General features: G+C 39.0%; 1 protein-coding gene across 1 annotated transcript in view; it reads right to left on the bottom strand.

Moving 5' to 3' along the window:
- The window catches only part of NSUN6 (NOP2/Sun RNA methyltransferase family member 6), a 56449-nt gene that overhangs the window by 44073 nt on the left and 938 nt on the right, over positions 1–11438 (bottom strand). The window contains exons 2-4 of the mRNA XM_003786769.3: positions 9337–9492; positions 5919–5998; positions 1264–1373 (exon numbers count right to left, since the gene is read on the bottom strand). Of these exons, the coding sequence (XP_003786817.1) occupies positions 1264–1373; positions 5919–5998; positions 9337–9492 (346 nt within the window). The remainder of the gene's footprint in view (positions 1–1263; positions 1374–5918; positions 5999–9336; positions 9493–11438) is intronic.

Raw genomic sequence — 11438 nt, 5'->3', positions numbered from 1 at the left:
CTACTTGGGAGGCGGAGGCAGGAGACTCGCTTGAGCCCAGGAGTTGGAGGTTGCTGTGAGCTGTAATGCCATGGCACTCTGCCCAGGGTGACAGCTTGAGGCTCTGTCTCAAAAAAAAAAAGAAAAGAAAAGAAATCTTTCTCAATCCCGTAGCCCTGTAGGTCTTTCTTCACCATGGGCTGTCCAGCACAGTTAAGGCAGAAACTTTAATGTCAAGCTTTTTTGTTCATTCATATATGTGCATACACACTTTCACATGTACATACTTCAAAAACCTTTAAGCTGTACAGCGTACAGAGTTGATTTATATGGCTGATCAGATCCAGTTTTTGTAGGCATTTCATTACAAATGAACAAACCCAAGTGATGATAATAATAGAAAATTGCATTTATACTTCAGAAAAAATCTTTTAAAACCTAACCTATTATAAATTTGGCTAGCCTGTTACCCGCCAACAGCAGTGAGCAGCCCACCAGCTGGACCGAGTAGGACTGCTAAAACCATGTAGATCAGAGATAGCTAACTTCTCCTATAAAGGGCAAATAAACATTTAAGGCTTTGTAACCACATAAGCTCTCTCTGGCATGGTATATTCTTTTTTGTATTTTTTGGGGGAGGGTACGACATTTTAAAAATGGAAAAATCATTTTCAGCTTATAGGCTATATAAAAACAAGCATGGGTCAGGCTTGGGCAGTGGCATGCCAAATTCTGCAGCACATCAAATTGTTTATTTCACAGACAAGATAACAGAGGTCTAGAGCCTAAGTTTGCTATAGATCAAAATGAGTGTTTCCTGATTTCACGTCTAATAAGGTAGCAGAGAATAACAGTAACTCACTAAGTATATCCAATACAGGTTCATCGCCAATGGGGTGAAGAAATTAAGAATACAAAGTTTTATCCCAAAGTTCAGATTCTAAGTTTTAAATGTTACCCTTATAACCGATAACATGACAGCTGCCGGAAGTTTTGGGGCCATGGAGTCAATACAAAATGTAACGTCAGTGACACCCTCTCTATTCATCAGTAATGATCCCCTAAAGAAACATGGCCACATACATCCTTGTATGCAAAGAAAGTAAGTTGTCCTTATCAGAGAAAGTTTATTACAAATGAACAAACCCCAGTGATGATAATAATAAATGGGAAGCTGGGAAAACATCAGACAAAGGTTAAGTCTGAAACCCATTTTCCATTTGATAAGGCACATAAATTTTAGAGAACTCTTATTTTAAAGAGAAATCTAAACATCATACTTACATTTGGAAGCTGACACAATTCCTGGAACATAAACATGGGCTCCTCTTAACACCGCATTGCCACACTGGGCTCCAACAACTGCTTCACACTGTTGATTTTGTATATTCTTTCTAGGGATGTAAAAGACAGGAGAAATTTAAGAGGAATATACCTCTAATGCCGACCTACTTTTTCAGTGTTTCGATCTAAACTCAAATAACCTCTTTGATCTCAACTATCCTCAATAAGTGAGAACAAGAAAGCTAAAAACAGGAGGGACAAATATAGAGGAAAAACTTAAAAAATAAAAGAGAAAGAAAAAAGAAAGAAAAGAAAAAGAGGATGGGCACCCGAGAAAGGGAAAAAAATTGAAAGAGGTCCACCTGGTGGAAGCAATAAAGTGGCACTACAGACTGCTTCATCGTTTAACAAACATGACTGCTTCCCTTACACCGCTGGATAAAAACAGATGTCTCTGTCTTCAAAGACGTCTTAGGAAAAAACACAAAGAACTACAAAAATATTTCTCAATCAGTAAACTGCTGCATGGTAAACTACTGAGTCTTTTTTTCCTTCCTTTGCTGTCCAACCTTTCTGAGTCTCATTCTATTCATTTCTTAGACTACGAAAATCTGGGTATCCCTCTAACACTCATGGAAGACTTCTCCAAAGATCAAAGGTGCCAGTGTGAGTAGCCTTGAATAAAAGGCCTATCTACCCTGAAATCCCGAGCACTGAGTCTCTCATGAGCGTCCCTGGTTGGCGGTTCATGTTTTGTCACAATTCATTTCTGGGAGAATTAAGTGCGTGCCGCCACTTTCTTTCCATGATCTTCAAAGTACCAAATCTCACTAAATTCTCAGTTCCTTCCTGGTCCCAGTCTTTTTTTTTTTTGGTCACAGAGTCTCAAGCTGTCACCCTGGGTAGAGTGCCATGGCGTCACAGCTCACAGCAACCTCAAACTCTTGGGCTTAAGCAATTCTCTTGCTTCAGCCTCCCAAGTAGCTGGGACTACAGGCACCTGCCACGACACCTATTTGTTGTTGTTGTTGTTGTTGCTGCAGTTGTCACTGTTGTTTAGCTGGCCCGGGCTGATTTGAACCCATCAGTCTGGGAGTATGTGGCCAAGCCCCTACCCACTGAGCTACAGGCACCGCCTCCCAAACAGTCTTCCTGCTCATTCTCTACCTAGTGCTTTAAGAGGCTCATTCTTCCAAGTTCCAAAACATGCCACCATCTCTACCAACTTCCCATTGTAGCCCTTGGCAATCTCCTAATTTCAGTAATCACTTACAAAACTAACCTGTAAATTCTAATGTTTAGCTTTTCTAGATTCTGAACTGATACTTCTATTAATAATTATCTGCAGACAGCTATATATACAGAAGGTGCCAAAAAATGTATACACTTTTAAGAAAGGAAAAAAACTATTAAAATTGTAATACTCAATATGTACCAATAACGTTTATTATCTTGTACACATATATTGTCTCCTGTATCTTCTGTAATTGCAGAAATCAAAGGTGACTTTGAGTATTATGATTACAATACACCTTTTTCCTTTCTTAGAAAGCGTATACATTTTTTTGGCACCCTCACTATACAGAGGCCTCACAGTTACTTCAAACTCAATTAGACATAAACAATGTCTTGAATACAAAAGCAAATTGCAGAACATTATGTTTTCTACTAAGTAACCACACACACACATTCACATATGCAAATATAAGCACAGAGACTGTCTAAATGAATTCAAAGTCAAAGCTCAGAGAAATAGAATTAGGAGGTGGGAAGGGCAGTGATTATTTAGTATTTATGGACAATTCTAATTTTTACAGTTTTGTCTTACTTTCATAAAGAAGAAAAATCTAATTAAACTATATCCTTTTAAAAAAGTAACTAAAGGTAAAGAAAAGGGTATTTAACAGAGTAAGAAATGGCCAAATTTTGAACCTAAGTAACTACCAGTTTGTATCCTCCAAAGGACTGTAACTTCAAAAGACCTGTGATTGTGATCTACTATAGTAGCTGAGTACAAAAGAACTTTCTGGGGAAATGGAATGAGTCTTGGCTACATAGCTGTACGTATTTGGCAAAACTCAGCAAAGTATACATTAAGATCTCTCCATTTCATTACATGTAAATTTTACCTTTAAAAACTGAATAGAATGAGAAGCCTATAAAATGAATTTTTTTTCCTTTTTAGAGATAAGACGTCTCACTCTGTCACCAGTTAGAGTGCATTGGTACAATCACAGCTCACTGCAGACTCAAACTGCTGGGATGAAGTAACTTCCTGTCTCAGCCTTCCCTATAGCTAGAACTACAGGCACATGCCAACAAAGCCAACTAGTTTAAAAAAAAAAAAATAGAGAAAGGGTCTTGCTATGTTGCTCCTGCTGATCTCAAGCCCCTGGCCTCAAGAGATCCTCCTGCCTTGGTCTCCCAAAGTGCAGGGAACAGGTGTGAACCACCACAGTTAGCTTTTGGTTAACTGCAAAAATAATACATTCTTATGGTGAAAGAAAAAAAAACCAGAAACTTTACAAATAAAAGCCTCCTTTTATTTACACCCTCTGTGTCAATCTAACCTCCTCTAAGTTAACTACTACTAAGAGGTAGGTATGTTATAGCTTCTAGGTTTTTTCCTCCATGTAAATAAACATACATAAATGCATAGTTGTACTTTTAATTGCAATAAAAGTAATTATCCTAAGCATAGCAATTTACTTTTGATACTTAAAAATTGATCATGAACATCTTCTTTTACAGGTTACATAAACTACTGTATGCATAAACCATGATTTACCATATTTTGCTGTGCATGATGCACACTATTTTGCCCTAATTTTTGAGGGAATAAGGATGCACATTATACATGGGTAGTACTAATTCTGTATCATTATAAATGTTTTTAATGTTCTTTTATTTATGCTCATACATTAGAGGTTTAACTCTAGGAACAAATAATTATATCTATATGAGATATCCCTCATATGTTATCTTATATCCCACCCTGGAACATGGTGATCAGTTTTGTTGAACTTGACCACAAACTTGCAACATAAACTTTTTCAGCCAACAAAGACTGACCTATTTATTTTATACATGTTAGGTGGGAGCTAGCTACACCTTAAAAACAAGGTAGTGTTTTTACAAAATTTGTTTATACAGAAAACAAATACCTAAATTTAAACTAATAAAAATGAATCTAAAATTAAAACAGAAGATTTTCCTAAAATTTTAGGCCAAAAATTTAAGTGCATGTTATACCTGGGAACACATTTTATACAGCAAAATATAGTGACCGATTGCTCTATTGTTAACAGCTAAACTACTTCAAAGCTTTCCCAAAAAAGCATTTTTATATGTATTATAACTCAGTGGTTTAGGAAATTTTCATCCTATAATTAAGAACTTTAAAATGCTCTGTGAGAAGAGAACTCCCATTATATGAAAGCCCATTTTTCTTTTTCTTTTTATCTATTTCTTAATAATCATCTAAAGATTTCTATCCTGCCAGAACCCAGCTTATCACTCTTCCTTTTATAAGTTATACCCCATTGTTTGTCTTCACTTAATTTTTAATAACCATTTTAAAATGTCCCCCTTCCTGGGAAGTGTCTTCTGACTCGTCCCCACACATCACCACACTCTTGTTAACTGCCCTGTTTTACTAGTATCTATAAGACCCAAGAGGGGAAACTGAGTCAGCCAATTTGCTAAGGCTGCTTAAACTACTGTTTGATTCATCAAGAACATCACACAGCATTCCAAGGTAGCAGGGGTGCCCTTCACCCCAGGCTTTACCATGACCTGGGTAACTGGCACATTCAGCAGGTGAATGTTTCAGTCGTCACAGAACCAGGTCCACGTGGCTTGGCCATGAAGCACACCAGCTGGGTTGCACCATGTAACACTTAAAGGGCGAGCTGGGCGTTTCCTGTTCTCAGGGTAAACAGACCCTGCAGTGGCTTTTATCCAGCCCCCCAGGCAGGCTGTTCCCTGGGGAATGACCTCCTGTATGGGTGGACCACATAAACCTATCTGTGATTGTTCAACAGTGAGCTGTGGGGCCCACATCAACCCTAAGCCTACTTTTTAATTTTCAAACATATGCCTTTCAAATATGTAAATAAGTAGAACATAAATGGCATATTGTAATCTTATGTAGCTGTTGAATTATGAATAAAATTTTACAAACATACCAGGTATGAAGGCAGGAAATACATCACTTCATGTCGGTGGTTTTCAACCTTCCTGACGCTGCGGCCCTTTAACACAGTTCCTGTGGGTAGCGACCCGCAGGCTGAGAACTGCTGCTTTATGTTTGTTACGGCCAAAAAATGTTTTAATTTAGCACCAGTGTCTCATCATAAATACAAGTGAACAAATGCAATAAAGTTTCTAAGAAAGTGGGGGAAAAAGGTTAATTACTGCACTAAATAGACAAAAAAGGCATTATTCTCAAGATACTTGGGCAGTTGCCACTCTTGTTTATGGTATTTTCCATGACAGAGCATGGAGTCTGCATTTATAAGTTTTTGAGTTCTTGTTTATCTATATAAAGTTGCTAACAATATAGAAACTTAGCATTATCAACAAACAGTAAAAAAGATCCTTGTGACAAACTTTCACTTAGAAGAACATAGTTTGGAAACAAAATAATTACAAACCTAGGTCCAATAACAGGAATAAGTAAGATATCCCGAAGGTCTGGATGTTGGAGAATGGGAACAGTTAACCCATTAAACTGCTGTTAAGAATAAACAAAGATAATTATAAGGCAATCAACCTATTTGATAAATTTCAATTCATAAAACCTTTCAGGATCATTAACTGGCCAGGTATAATTATCTACCCCAGCAAGAAGCTCTGGTAGCTTCGGGGCACTTTCACTTTATTCCACAGGATACTAGAAAAATCAAAAAGCCCTAAAAACAACTATATTTTCTCTGTAATTTCATTCTGAAGTATCCTGACTTCTTTGTAAGACTCAATTTCACTCAGTATTTAGCATTATAAACACAAACTATGTTTACCTTAAGTGACTTATTTTAGAAACGTATCCAATGAAGAAGTATATGTAGTATTCATTAAAGAAAAGCTTCTGGGCTCGGCGCCTATAGCTCAACCGGCTAAGGCGCCAGCCACGTACACCTAAGGTGGTGGGTTCGAATCCCCAGCCCAGACCCGCCAAAACAACAATGACGGCTGCAACCAAAAAATAGCCGGGCGTTGTGGCGGGCGCCTGTGGTCCCAGCTACTTGGGAGGCGGAGGCAGGAGACTCGCTTGAGCCCAGGAGTTGGAGGTTGCTGTGAGCTGTAATGCCACGGCACTCTACCCAGGGGGACAGCTGGAGGCTCTGTCTCAAAAAAAAAAAAAAAAGAAAAGAAAAGCTTCTGAAGCCAGTAGACAACTGTGGGATCCGGGGCACTAGGTTGCCGGCCCCAGCCCGTGACACTGCCAGGATGTGACCGGGGTACAAGCTCGTTCAGGGTCTGGCTCCCAACAGGTGCCGGGGAGCCTGTTGTCTCAGTGAGGTAAGGCTCCCCATCAGGAGGAGCCAGAGCGCCTCCAAGACGCAGCAGTCAGTCTTAGTAGGAGCCTCGACTCACTCCTCCTGTGGCTACTTACAGACGTGATCCCGTGGCTATTTACCCCACAGGTGTGGAGACTGCCAAGCAATGATGATGTTATGTGTTCTCGGGCTTTTTAACGAGGGATCAATCCCTTCCCCATTCCCTTATTACCAAGGTGTTTCTTTTCAGGTGTCTCCTATAGACAACCTAATACATACCCACATAAGAGAAAAAAAACTCAATTCAAGTTGGAGAGAGGAGGGGAAGGATGCCCCACTTAATGGGCACAATATAAGAGTATACACACCTCTTGGGCTCAGGAGACAACTACAATAAGGACTCTACCTAGCCAATGCAAACATCATAACCTAATTATACCCTCACATTAATCTGAAATAAGAAAAAAGAAAAGAAGAAAAGCTTCTGAATAGGACATGGAAGCGTGAGACCACTAAATACTATTCAATTACACTATCAACGCTGGATGCCAACTCAGTTTTGGTGAGAGAAATAAATGTGTGTGGTAGGGGTTCAAGATTTTCAGAATCCTCTATGGTACTTTGTTGTCACACTGAAAACAGGTGTAGGGACAGTGGTACAGGTGCCAGAACCAGTTTACACAGGCTCAAGAGTGCCACTGGCCATCCGCATCTCTTCCCAACTCCATGGTCACACGGGAGGCTCCCACAGTACAACACAGTGGGAGTATTAACATCATGGAAATCAGCGAACACAACAGATCAGGGTTATTTTTCCCAAAAGTGGGTTGTTGAATATGTACCAGTGTACCACTGCTGCAGGCAGAAGATAAGTGGGCACCCCACGCAGCAGAATAAGGAGCAGTGGACTGGACCACAGGGACTGGACACTCTGTCAGAGGGTGGCAAGTTAATATTTGAGTACAATCTGTGCCATGTAGGCTAGAGTTTACCAACTCATTTGTCTTCACAGACTACATAAAAAAGCAGTAACAACAATTCATATTTGCGTTGCCCTATAGTATCCATATGCTATATAGAAAAAAACTTCAAAAATCCACTTATTTATGTCTAAGTTGATAAGAAAAAGAAACTAACTGCCCATATTTCAGAAATCTAATTACCTTTCCACTAAGTCACAAGCTCTCTACACTTTCGCTGCTCCCAAAGGATATTTCAGACTATAAACATACCCAACAGATAGCCAAGAAGCAGTATGAAGGGTAAACTCCTTATTCATCAACCCCTCCCTCTTCTCTATCCCTTCCTCCCTCCTTCATTGTTTTGATGTACTGACAGAATTAACTGTAAGAAACAGATCTTTTCAAAGACAATGAACTGTCATTTTCTGTTTTGTTTTATAAGTACTATCTGCTTTATAGTCCCACCTGCAACGTATGAAGGTTTGTTTCTCCATTTCTCAGTAGCCAATGAAATTTCAAATTATTAAATTTTAATAGATGGTCCAGAGAAACTTTGGGGAGAAGCACCTACTTCTAAATCACACTTTTCAGGGCATCTTTTAGGGGCGTATGTGAGCTTTGGAACATGAAAGGAGAAAAGAAATGCATAGGTTTTTTGTTTGTTTGAGACAGTCTCACTATGTCGCCCTGGGTAGAGTGCTGTGGCCTCACAGCAACCTCAAACTTTTGGACTTAAGTGATTCTCTTGCTTCAGCCTCCCAAGTAGCTGGAACTACAGGTGCCTGCCACAACACCTGGCTAGTTTTTGCTGCAGTTGTCATTGTTGTTTAGTTGGCCTGGGCCAGGTTCAAACCCACCAGTTTAAAGCTGCTCTAATCATCAGTTTTGTATACAGTGACTCAAGAGTCCCTGTCCAATCTTAACCTTTTTGTTTTGTTCCCACTGTTTCTATAATCATTAACTTTAATGGTCTGAGTCCAATCTTAACCTTTAAGGAAAGGGACTCAAAGCTCAGACAGATGTTGTCTTTCCTATCCTAGATCCAGTCCATAAGATCTTATATACACATCAGACTAAGATACTAGAAAACTCAAATTCTACGATTAGCTAGAAACAATCTGAGCCGGGCTCATGCTGTTAATCCTAGTACTTTGGGAGGCTAGGAGGATTGCTTAAGCCCAGGAGTTCAAAGTTACAATGAACTATGATTCTACCACTGTACTCCAACTGGGGCAAGAGAGGAAGACCCTGTCTCGAAAACATAAAAACTAAACAAAGAAACAAAAACAACAGTCCAGATCTGCCTAATGGGTCTCACAACAACTTCCACCAGTTGAAAGCATACATGCATGGCTATGTACCAGTAAGGACGCTAGTTGCTTAGAGCTACTGCTTATACTTTATGCCTAATGTCATTGTTCTTAAGATTATCACGACCTGTAAGTAAAAATCTGATTAATATCAAAGTCTTTTAAACTAAGTTAGCTTTCATGATCCTTATCTTTAAAATTAGCATGTTAGCATGTAATCTGTAGAATTTTAATGGGGAACAACAAAACATAAATAGTAAAAATGTAACTATGTATAAAACAACGAAATTTTCCACAAACCTTCTTAAGTTCATCAAGTAACAGATTTTTCACATGTTGAACTGAAGTTAAATTTGTGTTCACTCTGACAGTTGTGAATGATGGAGGATGTGACAGGTGATATAATAGAGTTTCAAACTTCTTTTCTGCTTCTTGTTTACCCAAAGCAGATATAACCTGAAAAGAAAAGAACCAGGGTTATGTTTCAATTTCATTTTCTGAATTAAAAACATTCAGAAGAATATGCTTATGAATCTGTTCCATCTAATGAAATATCTTATAGCAAATGTTCACTTCCATTTCATTTTGCTGTATTATTTATGTGGTAATCACAATTAGGGGACAGTAATACTTCACAGGGTTCTTGGGCTTAATTGTAGTAATAAACAATATAATGCCTGACATAAAGGGCTTAAGAAAACGTTGCCTCAACTTTATACCACTGTTAACACTTTGAAAATATTTAGTTATGTCACATTTTCACATAAATTCAGGATTTCGTTCTACTTATTTATAATACATCAACTGTTAACAGCACTCCTGTAGAGCTTTTACTTGCTAAGATCGTATCCCAGAGCAAACTGGTTAGTAGCCTTTTAACATACCAATATTTAAAGAATAAATAACATTGATATACTCACTGTCAGCCAGAGATTCCCCCAGGACATCAGCTTTTTAAATGTGGTATTATTAAATGTAACAAGTATTGTCCAAAAAAGATGGGTAGCAAAGATACCTGTCAGAAATGAAGGTATAAAGACTCAAACAACTAGGTTCCCTTGTACGTAATTGGAGCTTCTCCTGCTTTGTCATTTTTAACTATACCCTGTTTCTCAAAAGTATTTGTCCTTTCTCAAAGATCAATTTTATTTGTACTGAATATTCCTTTTCCTCAGTACTTTTTCACAAAGGGGTAGTTTTTTGGGTTTTTTGGTAAAACAACAGTTAGTGGATTAAGGTAAAGGTGATGTCAAAGAAAAATATCTGATCTTCTGTTTTAACACAGTGTTCAACATCTTAAAAACTGCTGAATGCCCCTCCTTCTCCTACTATTTTCCTTAGAGTTTAAGGAACTTAAATGAAGAGAACTGTATTTTTTCTTTCCACAGTCTAGTTCCTTAACGCAATCTTTGGAAATAAAATGTAGAAATCACATCTAGAAGTCATAGCTTCAACAATGTATTCAAAAATGAGTAACATTTAAGTGGCTTTCATTTGATGAGAAAAGCAAAGATTTAGAAAAAAATCAAAGTTGCTTAGAAGCAGTAGGGTCAAGCAGAATAGAGCACAGGCTTTACTATCAAAATTCACTGAGGACTTTCCTGCTAGGCACTGCCAACAGCAATAATATTAACATTTTTGAGGATTTATGTGCCAAAACGATGCCAGTTGCTTCTCCTCACGTTTAATACCCTAAAATAATCTTGTAAAGTACTTTGAACCATTCGCGCTTTTCACAGAAGAGGAAACCAACATCAAGCAATGGAAAGTAATTCACTCAAAGCACTGGAATCCAAATCACCTGGCATTCAAAATCTGTACTTTTTCATTACACCTAAGCGCTTTACCTTCAGAGTTCAGTAGTTGTTTTGACAGCTGTGTCTACTTGCATCCATTTCTTGGACCCTCAGTTGTCTCACCTATTAAAATGGGTACAAACCTCTACCAGAAAAAAGATGATCACAACGTAAAAGTTTGCAAAACACCTGACAGCACTACTGGGATTTAAGGAGTCCTCAATAAATTACAGAACACTTTTAACCTGAGTGCCACAGCAAGGGCGCTAAGAGTACAGGTGCATCTTCTATACTGGACCTGAGTTCTCAAGAACAGGGACCTTGGCCAGGCGCGGTGGCTCACGGCTGTAATTCTAGCATTCTGGGAGGCCTAGGCGGGTGGATTGCCTTTGCTTGGGTGCTCAAGACCAGCCAGATCAACAAAAAAAGCCAGGCGGCTCAGGCGCCAGCCACGTACACCTAAGGTGGCGGGTTCGAATCCCCAGCCCGGACCCGCCAAACAACAATGACGGCCGCAACCAAAAAATGGCCAGGCGTTGTGGCGGGCGCCTGTGGTCCCAGCTACTTGGGAGGCTGAGGCAGGAGACTCGCTTGAGCCCAGGAGTT

Source organism: Otolemur garnettii, unplaced genomic scaffold (genome assembly GCF_000181295.1).
Source record: "Otolemur garnettii isolate 467f Iridium unplaced genomic scaffold, OtoGar3 scaffold00019, whole genome shotgun sequence".
Lineage (NCBI taxonomy): Eukaryota > Metazoa > Chordata > Mammalia > Primates > Galagidae > Otolemur > Otolemur garnettii.
This window is presented reverse-complemented; position numbering and strand designations above follow the sequence as displayed.